The sequence below is a fragment of the Nomascus leucogenys genome, chromosome 2 (genome assembly GCF_006542625.1).
Source record: "Nomascus leucogenys isolate Asia chromosome 2, Asia_NLE_v1, whole genome shotgun sequence".
Taxonomy (NCBI): Eukaryota; Metazoa; Chordata; class Mammalia; order Primates; family Hylobatidae; genus Nomascus; species Nomascus leucogenys.
Genome location: NC_044382.1, coordinates 16,635,341 through 16,649,528, shown reverse-complemented (window position 1 = coordinate 16,649,528; position 14,188 = coordinate 16,635,341). Strand labels below are relative to the sequence as shown.

Sequence of the window (14,188 nt, the reverse complement as noted above, 5' to 3'; positions counted from 1 at the left end):
GCCTTAAGAATAACTCTGCCTAAGGCAGAATTATGAAGCCATGCAGGATTCCAGGTGGGTCTGTCAGGTCTTTTTTGCTTCATTGTCAGGATGCATCTCCTGAGCCCATATGATGGGCAGCAGCCACTGGTAATTCTTTTTGCTTTCCTTGGGTATAATTTAGTGTTAGTGATGAAGTGTGGACCTGATTTTCTCATGTTCTATTCCTATGTCTCCTGGACTCCTTACTCAAGTTCCATTCATGGAAGACTTTTTTCTTGCAGAAAAGGCACTTATTTTGAAAAAACTCCTTGTCACTTTCCACAAAGGGCTAAGATTGTTCCTCATCACTAGTACTGCTTCCTGCATACCTTCAATGTGGTATCTTGACTTTAAAGAACAGTGAAACACTCCCCCACTTTATTTTTCATGATTAATGAAAGAGATTTCCTCCGTGGTGGATGAACTGGTTTGGTGTAAAGGGGGTATCTTCTATATATTAGTATCTATAGTAACATTATAGGCAAGAAAGAAGCATGCTAATACCACTCATCCAACCTAAAAACTTTAAGGATTATTACCAAAAACAAAAAATCAGCCCCCCGCATGACAAACAGAAATCCCTTTGCATTGTTAAATGACCTCCTGATTATACCCGTCTGCCCACCCTTCCTTCAAAAAACAGCCCCCCTGTTTTGTGGTGTGTAATCTTTATTCAAGCAGCTATCCCCACGCAATTACATTTGTCAAACTTCAAGCAGTTTTGTGTCTGTGCATTTTCACTGGGGTTGGAGAACTGACAAGGGAGGAATGAATCCTGAGTAGCATAGAATTTCTCCATGTCCTTTAATTCTATCAATGTTTTCTTCTCTCATTCAAACTGAATTCACCAAATCTGTCTGCCTCCAGGATGACTTACTGAGACACTCACACCTCCCCCACTGTCTGCTCCCCCAGCTCTAACAATGCAACCATGATTTCTAAGACTGTACGAGTTTAAAATAAGGATTCTTGGCAGATCTGACGACCACAAACCTTCTGTCATTGATGATGTAGTTTCTGGGCTTGCTAAAGCATCTCTTGTCCCCACGAATGCCAGTCCTTGCATGCTGGTGTGTGCAGTAAAGGGTTAAAAAGCTTTGGAAAGACACCACGCATGTGTTAATTCGTGCTGCAGCAGCGTGCATCACTTCCACTTTGACCTCATAGTTAATCTGCGTGATAGTTAATCACGCAGAGTCTCTAGTGATTTTTTTCCTATTTATTTCAAATACACACACTCACAGGGCTCTGCCCCCTGTAAAAGAAAAAAAAATCAAAACAAACAAATAACCCCAAAGAGATGGACCCCGGGGAGAACGCGTAAGTGTGAGGGGCATGAGTATACGAGTGCGCGTGTCTTTCCCTCTCCCTTATTTGTCTCCGTGTGAGTCTCTCCTTGTACCCTCCCCCTGCCTCGATGATATTACTCCCCCAGACTTGGAAGCCGCTGCCAGAGTGACGCTTTGATGGTATCTGCAAGCGTTTGTGCTGATCTTATCTCTGCCCCCTGAATATTAATTCCCAAATCTGGTAGCAATCCATCTCCCCAGTGAAGGGACCTACTAGAGGCAGGTGGGGGGAGCCACCATCAGATCATAAGCATAAGAATAATACAAAGGGGAGGGATTCTTCTGCAACCAAGAGGCAAGAGGCGAGAGGAGGAAAAAAAAAAAAAAAGCGATGAGTTCGCCAAATATATGGAGCACAGGAAGCTCAGTCTACTCGACTCCTGTATTTTCACAGAAAATGACGGTGTGGATTCTGCTCCTGCTGTCGCTCTACCCTGGGTAAGATGTGCCCTTTTTGGCGTCGTTTTCTTCTGAAGAGGTGGGGGGAAGGTGTGGGGAGGGGTAACTCGGGAGACCACCCAGATTTAAAACACTCTCCTAGGATGTGAGGCTTTATAATTTAGGGGAGAGTGAATATATGGGGCGGGGACTGGAGGGAGGAAAGTGGAAGGTCACTTTCGTTAATGTATTCATTTATTGGATTTTATTTTATTTTTTGTTTGGTTTTAGAGTGGAAAAGGTAACCTCATAAAGACTAAATATTTAGGGAGTAGCATTCTGACATTATTGCAATCTGATGTCGGAGTGGGCTGTGCTGATACACACTGGCATTTGAGGCCGTGTTGCAAGCGTTTTGGGTGGGGGTCTGATGGAGAAATCTACAAATGGGTCCTGGAGCACACCGGAGAGATATGTGTGAGGGAGTTGGGGGGAGGGGCGGCGGGAGGCCCTGTTCCTGTGTACTAAGGCATCGCTTGCTTCTGCACCTGGCATTCTTAAGGTGAGTCAGCCAGGTTTTGCATCCAGTCCCATTGACCCAACAGCCAACTCCCTGTGTGCAAACGTGGTTCAGCACCAGGGACAGCAGTCCTGGTGAGGGCCAAAGGGATAGAGGCTTGTCTAACCTGACAGAACGTCTCTAAATATACTCAAGGCATCCACACAGTCAGACAGAAGGCCAATGAAGCCACGGGGCACTAATGACATATACAGATCCTGATCTGATTACCTCTGCTCCCTCCTTGATATGGGAAGGAGACTACTCGGCATAGGGTGGAGAATGTAGTTAAATGATTGCATAGGGGAATATACGTCTGGAAAAGAGTTGGCCTTGCTGCAGTGTTGGAAAATATGCTGAACCAGGTGAATGTGATGCCAAAATCGTGAAGTACACATTAATGTTTTAAAACCTTGCTGCACTGAATAGAAAAAAAAGGAAAGGCTGGAGACTGGACTCCTGAAAACCCTGAGAATGTATATGTTCTGAAGTGCCTGGCATTTAAATTTACTTGAACTTCCTTGAGCTAAGAGTATTAGAGGAGCAATCATCCATGCAGCCTAGCTGACTATTCGTCTACCTACCTAAGCACCTCCCCCGCTCTCCAAGCTTTCTAACTAGGACCAAAGGCGTGTTAGAGGTCCACTATTTACGTTACTTGCATTCTTCTATACTTTCATTTTGAAATAAAGTTCTATAAATATACCTCTCATATCCTACCAATGTAAAGAAAGACACAAACAAAAACTAGCTATAGAAAATATCAAGACAGTGCCCTAACATTTTTTTGTGAGTTGACAATCTTACATGGTAGTTGTAACAAAAGCAGCTGAAAGGGATGGAGGTTAAACTAGTTTTTTAAAAAAATTATTGAAACTAGGCAACTTCTCTGGCCCCCTCTTCTCTAGAATGGGTAATAAGACAGATAGATTTATGATAAAGAGACCCAGGCAAAACAAAGAGTGAAAGCCTCACTTTGGAGTTTCTAAACAGAGAGAGGGTCTGCTTAACTCTTCCAGCACTTTTTGTACCTTCCTAATTTACTATAAAAATAGAATGTATTTTCACTAGGATTATAAGATTTCAGTATCTTTCTCAGAATATGAGAGGGCCTTTTACTGGAAACAGTCTTATATGTAACACAATTTGGTGAAATCCTGAAAAAAGTAATTTTTTGATTCAAAATTTGAACTCATTTTTATACTTAAGGTTGTGGATAGCTGTTAATTTGTTTCAGAAATTAGAAAATAGTTACTTACTAATAGAAAATATCTTTCCCCTATTTCTACCATTAATGAAACCTGTGGATTAAAATCTAGACAAGACACAATGGAATGTCTTTCTTTGTGACTCATCTCCATCTTAGTAAACAATTGTCTAACTTAATAGATAAAATATTATGTATTTTATCTCCAGTAACCCTATTTTAACCTAAGCATGTTTAACTTTACTATAGGTCATAAGAAAATAGTATTTAAGATGACTTCTTTTTGCCACAGCCCCACCTTTTCCATTTCAATGTCTTATAAAAAGTAAATTTGATGATACATTTTAATTTTCAATTTGTACCAGACTATCTTAGATGAGTTTTTTAAAAGAGCTCTAAAAATATGAGCTATCTGTAATGGAAACTCCCCAAAGTGGTAATTTTTACATTCTCTTATAGTGACAGAGAATGGAGTCATTGCTGTTTGGTGCAGAGAATGTGATCAGAGTTTCAGTCTGCCGCAATCCCATTAAAAAAAGTCATTTGAATCATTGAGTAGGACTGGAGGTAAACAGAAGCTTTGATTTCTAAAGTTAATCCTGAGGAAGGACAATAAATAACTGGGAAATGTTTGAGACATGAGGAGCCCATAGGAAATGGTACTTATGAAATAATACTTTTGTGGTAGACAGTAGTAGCAGAACTACCTAGAAAGTTAAAGAGAAATAAAAATAATTAATTGGTTTTTTATTTATGTAACTCAAAAGATTGTTTTCGCCCTCATGAAGTGACAAAATTTATTAGTCTGTGTCTTTACAAAAGTAAAACAGAGAAAAATAAAGCATTGTAGTGAGAATATTAATAACTAATATCTCTTCTTATGAGTGAAATAGTTAATTTCTGAAACCCAAAATTTTTGAAACATTCACATAGCTTGTGCTGTCATAAAAAATAACACGGGGAACTTACTAAAATGGAGATTCCTACACTATACACTGAATGCTTTTGAATCATTATGTCTGGGGAGAAAAGGAATATTCAACAGGAATATTTTCAACAAGTACCCTAGACCTCACTTTGAATAAAAGTGGTCTATACTTCGCTGATTTCCAAACGTTTATTTATCATCATATTTAATATTTAAAGGTGTTTTGATTATTCATACTTTATTATTCAGTTAGGCAGAATAAATCAATTTAACATCAATAATGTTTTATTTGTATGTAAATCATTGAGAATATTATACGTACAATAAAGCATAAGGAATAGTATAAAGAATACACCAACATTAGTTACGAGAAGATATTGGCTCCAAAAAAAAAAACATATATACATATATAAATGTGTATGTGATTATATTGAAAAACTATATATATACCACATATGTATGCATAGAGATTTTAAAACAAATCTTATAACTTTATAAACTTTTTCAGTGTAATTTTATTCCATCTCAGAGTAAAAATACCATAAGGGGAAAAATATATACAGAAAAAAATAAAAAACAATTTAGAGTAAATAAGAATAACTGAAACATAAAATGTTTTTATTTTATTAGAATAAAACAAGATTTTGTAATATACTTAGAGTGACAAATAATTATTTTTCAAGGATAAATTGAGCAGAAATAAAATGGACTGAATTTTTGATGATCCGTCAAAACTTTACTTTTAAGTGCTCATTCTGAATTTTTAAAAAGAAAATACAGTTAAAGGTTTATACATATTTTCTATTTTTATCTGTTGCCTAAACAAAGATGCTTTTGATGATGTTTCTTATGAGCTGCTAAAGTGTTTGTATTCCATAATTTTATTTTGCATGTTTCTTTAACCGGCTGGACTATGCATGTAGAAAAGATATTTTGATTCTTCAATATACCCTTAGTTGTTTACAGAATTAATCTCTACAGACAAGCTTGTTATTCCCTATCTTTCTAAATGCCCCATCTGGTATCCACCAGAAAAAAATTTATTTCCTCAGCGTACTAAATTGCTTTAGTTGTAGACGAATAGTCTATCCTGAGGTGGACTTGGTAGACTCTGTGAATGGTAGGGACTCTACCTTCCAAATTCAAAAGGTTACCCAGAGGCCATTAACCTGAAAAAAAAAAAAAAGAAAAACGGAAAGTAAACACTCATCACCTAGTATCTCCCAGAACCCAGTCGCCCACTACTACCTAAACAAAACACCTGAATTGTAGGCAGAAGTTGAAAATTGGCTTGTAATTTAAATAATGAGTTATATAAATGTGTCTTTCACATCCTAGATTCATTTAGATCAGCTAATTTCCTCAAAATAATTGATGTAAAGCATATATATTTTAATGATAGAGGTCTCTGTTCTATACTTCAAAAAATTGTTTCATTCCAAGGATTTCCGCTCAAATTGGAAGGAAGTTAAGACTAATTTTAGATACTGTATCTCTTTGCTATAAATATTATGTTACTAGGGTACTGGCTACCTCTCTACTACAATTTCCCAGCCATTCCAAGACAAGCTTTTCAGTTTAAGTACAAGTAGGCTTTACTGGAATTATACATACTTATGGTTTTCCAAATACTTCTGCCAAATTGGCTGATTATAGAAGATTGAATTATAATTAAAAGTTATAATCAGAGTAGTTTGGAGATTGTTTGACTACTATGGGTGTCAGCACAATTCAAATGCTTAAAGATTCAGGATTTCAGTTGAGATGAATATTCCAGATTGATACTTTATTCAGGTAGACATGCAGAAGACAATGCATCTTTCTGCTGACAGGGGATCAGACACCTATGTGACCTCTTCAAAGCCAGAAACCAAATAGCCATAAGATAATATCAATTTTATGCCCTGCTTGTGTCATATTATACATACACACTGAATCAAATAATACACATACACAAACACACACACACACACACACACAGACTTAATCCTCACTGTGACTCCGCAAAGTATTTATCATCAACCACATTTGAGAGACTAGGAAACCAAGATTATAGATGGATTAAATGACTTACTTAAACACAATAGATAATTAGAAGTAACATAATATAATAAGTGTGAATGTGGATGTAAGTAAACATGTATACATATATAATGATGTTTATATATCTGTATACATATGAATCATAATAACTTGGTTTTTTAGATCTGTCAATATTATCTTCTGTGTTTTTTTAATCAGTTTGGGGTCTCAATCCATCAATAGTGTTCCTGGATTATCTGTAAGTTATTTACTAGTTTTAATATTCATGATTCTCTCATTCCGTCTTCAGTTAATAGAATCTACAACAGATACTTTACAGCCATTCAGCCCACTGAATAAATCAAAATGTCTAATCTATAGAAGGACATGTTTTAAGATACTCAGTGTCCACCAATGACATCACTATTACATTATATTTTATTGTTTTGATTGAAAGGTCTAGACAGAAATGCTTAGCAGCAGTCTGAAATTCAGTTTTTTTAATTTAAGAGCATATTAAATGGAATTATTTAGAGCTGAACAAATATTATGTTTAGAATATATATTTCCTCATTGTTTGTGTCTATGTAAGTAAAACATAGTTTAATCTGCACTTAATTATTCATTAGAAACTTAACTATAGCACGTCATTCCATTTTTAAAGAGGAGACCTTGCTTTTTATTGAGAAAATCTATAGGAAACTTTCTCAATGTTGTCCTCCAGTTTTCTTACAAAAATTCTTAGAAAAGTGAAAGACAAAATTGAGGCAACGATACTCAATATTAAAGTAGAAATAATATTACAACTTCATATTTGGATATGTATAGTTTTAATATATAGATATTCAATGATGATATATTTTTAATCACCCCAATCATACTAGCAACTGGTTAATTAACATTACTACGTGGTAACAACATAAAAGCTCTTAAGTTTTAATTTCTAGAGTAATAAGAAGTTGTAATTTCTAGAAAGTAATAGGGATTTTACATTTTTACAGAAATGTTTGCATTCACAGTTTTATTCTCTCAGTAGACTCATGAGTTAGATGGAAAAGTTAATATTTTCTTCTGACAACTGTAGAAAATGAGATATTGAGAGATTAAGGAACTTCTTCAAGGATCCTTTACTATTAGCTGTAGAACAGAATTAAGACCCCCTCCTTGAATTCATAGCGCAATACATCACATTGTACAAGTATAGTCACCCCCCCAGCTTTTTTTTCTAAATGTAAGATAATACTTTGGTTGTTTAGAGATGTAAAAGTCCTCTAGTCCTCTCTAACTTGCATTACTGGGGAGGGTTATTTCCCATTCATTTGTTCCCCATACTAAAGAATAAATATCCTTTAAAAGAGGAAATAAAAAGCTCCTTTTAAGTTACACATTAGTGGTTTAGGGTAAAAATAAAACTTAACTCTAAATCATATTAATCCCTACAGTATTATGATATAAGAACACAAACTATGGCAATAATTCTATATTATTATAAAAATCATTGTATAACTCTGCATAGATAAAATACCATGTAAATGCTAAATAAGTAGCACTGATACAACACTCTCCACCCATTCATAAAGAAAACCATATAAGTACCAAACAACATAATCGTGGAGAAAACAAGGGTTGTTTTAAAGCAAAGATCCTTTGTTATAATTGAAACCCTGCCATGAACCCAAGTGTTGCTGTAAGCCAAAGTCTACCTAGTAAGACAAATATACAGTGTGTATTTGCTTAAATACATCTAAAGAAATTGCAGAACTTACTGTATATTTATATAAATAAAATGGCAAAAACAAACTGAATATAATGTCATTATAATCTTGATTGGAAAAAATAAATGATTGATGCTTTCACGTGTTCTTTTTTTGTCAGTTATCAGTTCTTTTTTATAAATTGCTTTTGAAAACACACTTGAGATACACAATTGAGGAAAGCAACTCTAAACATAAAAGTAAAAATAAATGTATAATTTCTTAATTAATTTATGAAACGAATATCATTTGAGCCAATTCTGGGATTTTTGCATTATGGAGAATACAGGCCAAATTTCCCTAGGAATTTTCTAACCACTCTTTGTTTAGAGAATGCTAAGAGGTTGTAAAAGTTTTTGTGTTTGTAGTAGAGATAAGAATTGGCCTCTTAGTCTTTTTTTACGGTGGACATTCATGAGTGAATTATCTGATTTCTGCAGGCAGAAGTGGAGCTACCTCCCACTATGGTAGGAGATAAGTAATTGAACAGTTCCTTCTATTGCTAAGCCAATAACCCTCTTCCACAAGTACTCCTCTGTCATTTAATCCTTAAACTTCTATCACATTGCTGCAAGGAGGGGGAAGGAAAGAAAAGGCACTGAGGGCTATTTTATTAATCTTTTATAGAAAGTTCTATTCCTTCTTAGCAGTGTACCACATCTATATTAAATGAGAATATGATGTTTGTCATCTTTTCTCAGTATCGGGAAATTAGTCATGATAACATAGGGAAAATTTTGTATAATATTGTGTTCCCTGCGCAATGTGTTTCACATATCCACTGATTAACTCACCTTTTTGAAGTTTTTGCTCAGATCTCACCTTCTCAATAAAGCCTGCACCTACTACTCAATGTAATATTGCAAACTCCACTCCACCCTGTACTCCTAAGTCCTCTAATCCTCTCTGCTTTACTTTGCTGTAGTACTTACTTATAGCCTTTAGTAATTAATCAGAAAAAATGTTATTTATTGGTTTATTCTTTTTACTTTTTTATTTTCTCTCTCTCTCAGCTAGAAGCCAGGACCCACAAGGGAACAGATGCCATTGATACAACTCACCTTTCATAGCATCCCTAGCCCCTAACAGATGTTCAATAATTCTATGCTTAATTAAGTAATAAAAATTGCATTTTCCCCCAAATTTTATTCTTTTCCAAAAAAGGAAATATTTTCGACTTTTTTTTACAGTATCTCACTCTAAGTCAGCATATATGGCTGTCAGAAAAAAAAAATTAAAGAAAATGAACAAACTTCCACAGCATAGTATACTTGTTAATAGCATAAGCTATTCAGACACACTTGATCAGGGTTCAGTTTGATGACCCTCAGTCAACCAGTTTCACTCTATCTTTTCACATAAAAAAAGGAAGATTTGGGAAGCTGAGGCAGGAGGATCGCTTGTGCCCAGGCATTCCAAACTGGCCTGGGCAACATAGTGTGACCCTATTTCAAGAAAAAAAAAATTAACTGGGTATGGTAGTGCATGCCTGTGGTCCTAGCTTCTTGGGAGGCTAAGTCATGAGGATCACTTCAGCCCAGGAGTTCGAGGCTGCAGTGAGCCATGTTTGCACCACTGTACTCAAGCCTGGGTGACAGAGTGAGACCCTGTCTCAAATAAAAAGGAAGATAATAATTTTTCTTAAGTTTATTTTGAGTAGGAATTGATATAATACATATTAAGGGGCACATAGTAAGTGACCTTTACATGGTGTTATTTTTGTTACTGTTATTGTTATTGTTGTTTTTGTTATTAATACAGGACATTATTTAACTCCTGATATATCACCGGAGGCACAAGTAGGCTCCCCATCCCTGCTAAACTCTGAACTTGTGAGAGTGTAGAAGAGGGATTTTTTAAAATACAACTTTTCTAATTCTTCAGTTTCTTGCTTTGACTTGCATGAGATAAGCAAATTGGGTAGAGGTCCCTAAATTTTGAGAATGCCTGTGTAAACATTGAACTCAATAATATCTCTAACAATGTGGAATAGCTTCTATTTAAATGAGAAAATATATCCTGTCATACAAGACTCCTTCCTGAAGATAATTTTGTCACTGTATGTAAAGAAGGATATTTTCCCAAAGACATTATAAAACATTATCCCTGAGTTGCTAGGCAAATTTATTCAACTCGTTATTCAGAGAAAACTCAGGTTGCTACTCTTGATGGTCAGGTCTATATTGGATAGCATGAAGCGGAAGCAGTGTTGTGGAATCTGGAGAGTAATGAGGAAGGAAACAATCTAAGCTGGTATTTTGCTATTCAGGGTCATGACTAACTTTTCATTTTTCTTTGTGCCTCATACATCTGATCATATAAGAAAATTCGACATCATCTGTTACCTGGGTCACTACAACACTGCTCAAAATACCTTTCTGAATATGTTTTTGCTACCTTCCAATTCACTCACCACATAATAGACTTTTCCCCTGTAACTATTTTTAAATAAAGACATAACATAGATTCAACAAATTATTCAGAATTTAATATACGGTTAGATGAAGTGTTTTCCAAATGTATGCAGTATTATAGCAACCACCCCTGTGTGTGTGTGTGTGTGTGTGTGTGCGTGTGCGTGTGTGACGTTTCTATCACATCAGCATGTCTTATTGTGCTTCTTTAATAATCATCTTTCTCCCTCTCTCCAATCCCTGCTTGCCCCTGGTAGCCTCTTTTCCAATTTCTTTCGTCATAGATTATATTTTTCTGTTGCACAACTTCATAATAATGAAATTAACAATGTGCTTACCTTTTTGCCCAGCTTCTTTTGCTCAATATAATATTTTTGAGATATAATATTTATGCATATGAGTTCTTTTTTATTATTATGAATTCCATGGTATGAATTACAGTACATTTACCCAGTATCCCCTTGATGCTTCTAGGTTGAGGCTAATTGAAAACAAACTGTCGTGAATGTTATTGTACAAGTGTTGCTGTAGGCATCTGTTATTATTCTCGATGAAATGTCTAGGACGTAGCATGGGTGTATTTTATTATAAGAAATTTAGCAAAACACTATTTCAGTGTATGACAGTTTAAGTTACTTCAAGTCATTGCAACCTTAGATATCATCTGTCTTTGCATTAGTTATCTATGTCTACATTACCAGTTATCCAAAAGTTCGCCGTTTAAAATAAGAAACACTTCTTATTTTGCAGTGTCTGAGGAGCAGGAATCCAATAATGGGTAGCTTGGTAATTGCAGTTTAGGATCTCTCATAAGATTGCAGTCAAGTTGTTTAGCAGGGTCCTGGCCATCTTAAGGTGCTTTCATGCTCACTCCAATGTGGCTATTAAAAGGAAGTTCCTGTTTCTTGCCTTTTGAGCTCTACATGGGGTTGGAGAGTTGGAGAGAGGAGACAGAGAGGATTGGGGGAGGAAAGAAGGAGGGAGGAAGGGAGTGGGAGAGAGGGCTTTCAAGATGAAAGCCATAGTCTTTACAAGAAAGCGTCAAAAATTGTACACCATCACTTCTGTCCTATGCTGTTGGTGATACAGACCTATCCTGATGCATAATGGGAGGGATCTACATGAAGTTGATTCCTTAGTCAGCATCTGCTACTAAAACAAAACACCATAGAATACATGGCTTATAAACAACAGAAACGTGTTTCTCACAGTTCTGGAGGCTGGAAGTCTGAGATCAGGATGCCAACATGGCTGGGCTCTGGTGAGGGCCTTCTTGTGGGTTGCAAATCGCTCTTCTCATTGTATCCTCACAAATAGTGTTATGCCACATTAAACTTAATCAGATCCCTTTGAACACTGGGTTTATTTTCCTGTCACCTTTACAGGCATTACTTTCAGAGCATCTTACCATATATATATATATATGTTTTTTTTTTTGAGACGGAGTCTCGCTCTATCACCCAGGCTGGAGTGCAGTGGCTTGATCTCCGCTCACTGCAAGCTGCGCCTCCCAGGTTCACGCATTCTCCCACCTCAGCCTCCCGAGTATCTGGGACTACAGGCGCCTGCCACCACGCCCGGCTAATTTTTTATATTTTTAGTACAGACGAGGTTTCACCGTGTTAGCCAGGATGGTCTCAATCTCCTGACCTCATGCTCCGCCCGCCTTGGCCTCCCAAAATGCTGGGATTACAGGTATGAGCCACTGTGCCACCCCTCACCTATTATTTTTTAAGCATGTCATCTTCAATACAGAATTTTCATCAGCGTGATGGCTCAGGGTTTGAGTTATAATTTTGTTATAGATATTTTCCATTTAAAGTTTAAAAAGTGAGGTCATACATGGAATGATATTTAAGTGAATTTTTGTTTTCTAAAGCCTGAAATAATAAAATTTTTTCAATTTTAGATAAACAAAAATCTACAACCTTTCAGTCACATTGCATGTCACTTCATAAAAAATCTTTTATACATAAATAATTAAATTTATTTAATTAGTTTAAATTAAATAGATTAATATTATATAATTAATAATTTAAAAATGAAATACAATGAATTCACTGTCATAAAAACAAAAATATGTGAGTACTCACATACTCCTCAAAACATCTATTACAGTTGATTGTAATTTTCCAGGTACTCTTGTGGTCAACAGGCCATTTACACAGTTTCCATGGTCCATGATGGAAGTCCTCTTGGGAGACTGACTTCCCTTCGCATGTGCAGCTCAATTTCTCTGATGACCAAGCATCACAGTAAATTCTAGAAAGTCATATGAGGATGGAGAGATTTCTTGATTCAATTTTAGTCTCCTTTACTTCAGGTTGTAAGTGATATATACCAAGCAAATTCTTAACAATGATATTAGAAAGACTAGAGAAAGTAATAATAGGGAAGATAGGGGAAGAAACATGGATTCTATAAGAGCCTAATTTTACAATATGCACATTAGTGTTGCAGCTGTTTGTATCTGATGATAATATACTGCCAGAAAAGACAGTACGTTATCTTGTTATTTAATTAAGGCACTCTCATTTTGTAATATGAATTCATAATAATTTAAGGCTTTTAGCCTTAATGTGTGTTGAAAGAGCTAAACTTGTAAATCTGTAAATTACACAAACAGCCCTCTTCTATTATATAAACCTTTTTGACGTAACACATGCTTAAAATTGGTGTGAAGTTAGAATGTTTTCAAATTTCATTGGGGATTTTTTATATTGTTCCAGAATTCCAGGAACAAATGTAATTTTGGACTTTCCAAAATGAGTTCATGAAGAACTAATTTGTTCACTCTCAATATGGAACTTTTTAAAAAAAGTAATAATTCTAAGTGCTAAGAATAGTGCTTAGCTCATAAGAGATGTCTGTGAATAAACACAAATGAGTGAATGAACACAAATTTCTATAATCTGGAGTATTCATAATTCCTAGTTATGTAAATTCATATTATATAGAGATAAAAATAAGCTATTTATATAACGAGAGTAGGAGGAAGGAGGAACAAGAACAGTACTAACAACAAGACGAAAAGATAAGAAAAGACTTGATTAACTTTTAAAGCGAACAATAAAACCTTGATTTTGAGAAAATACTTTATCTATAAAGAGTCGATGAAAACTTAGTAGTAGTCTTCTAGAATTGGCCATGACCACGAGGACAGATTTGGCATTTGTTTACCTTGAATCTAAAGATGAATTTTTAGCACAATTTTAGAAAAGAAAGAAACAGAAAAGTATAAAAAAAGACGAATAAGAAAAATTTCCAGAATTGTGGTCATTCAGATGTATGTACACATGTTAAAACTAGTGTATGAAAATGAAAATTTAATCAACTATCTGAAAAATTTTGCTCCATCATTTCAAATATCTAAACATGGAAATAAAATTGGAATATTTCATTTCCTGTTACCATAGAGCAATATGAATTTTCAAATACATTCAATACATTTGAATATCTGCCTAAATATGGAACCAGCCTTCATTTTCATACACTTGTTCTCAGTGACCTTTAAATGATTCTAAATCTGAGACAGTTTAATCTTTTGTTCATGTGT

The 14,188-nt window shown here is 35.3% G+C and overlaps 1 protein-coding gene across 6 annotated transcripts in view; it reads left to right on the top strand.

Moving 5' to 3' along the window:
- The first annotated feature begins 1,184 nt into the window (after positions 1 to 1,184).
- GABRG2 (gamma-aminobutyric acid type A receptor gamma2 subunit) overlaps positions 1,185 to 14,188 on the top strand; it is an 85,987-nt gene continuing 72,983 nt past the window's right edge. The window contains exons 1-3 of one of the 6 annotated variants that reach the window (XM_030825514.1): positions 1,186 to 1,341; positions 1,765 to 1,807; positions 8,622 to 8,685. In XM_030825514.1, the coding sequence (XP_030681374.1) occupies positions 1,768 to 1,807; positions 8,622 to 8,685 (104 nt within the window). In that variant the 5' untranslated portion in view covers positions 1,186 to 1,341; positions 1,765 to 1,767. Of the gene's footprint in view, positions 1,809 to 8,621; positions 8,686 to 14,188 lie in introns of all 6 variants that reach the window. The other 5 variants (XM_030825526.1, XM_030825502.1, XM_030825494.1 and 2 more) reach the window with 5 other exon arrangements.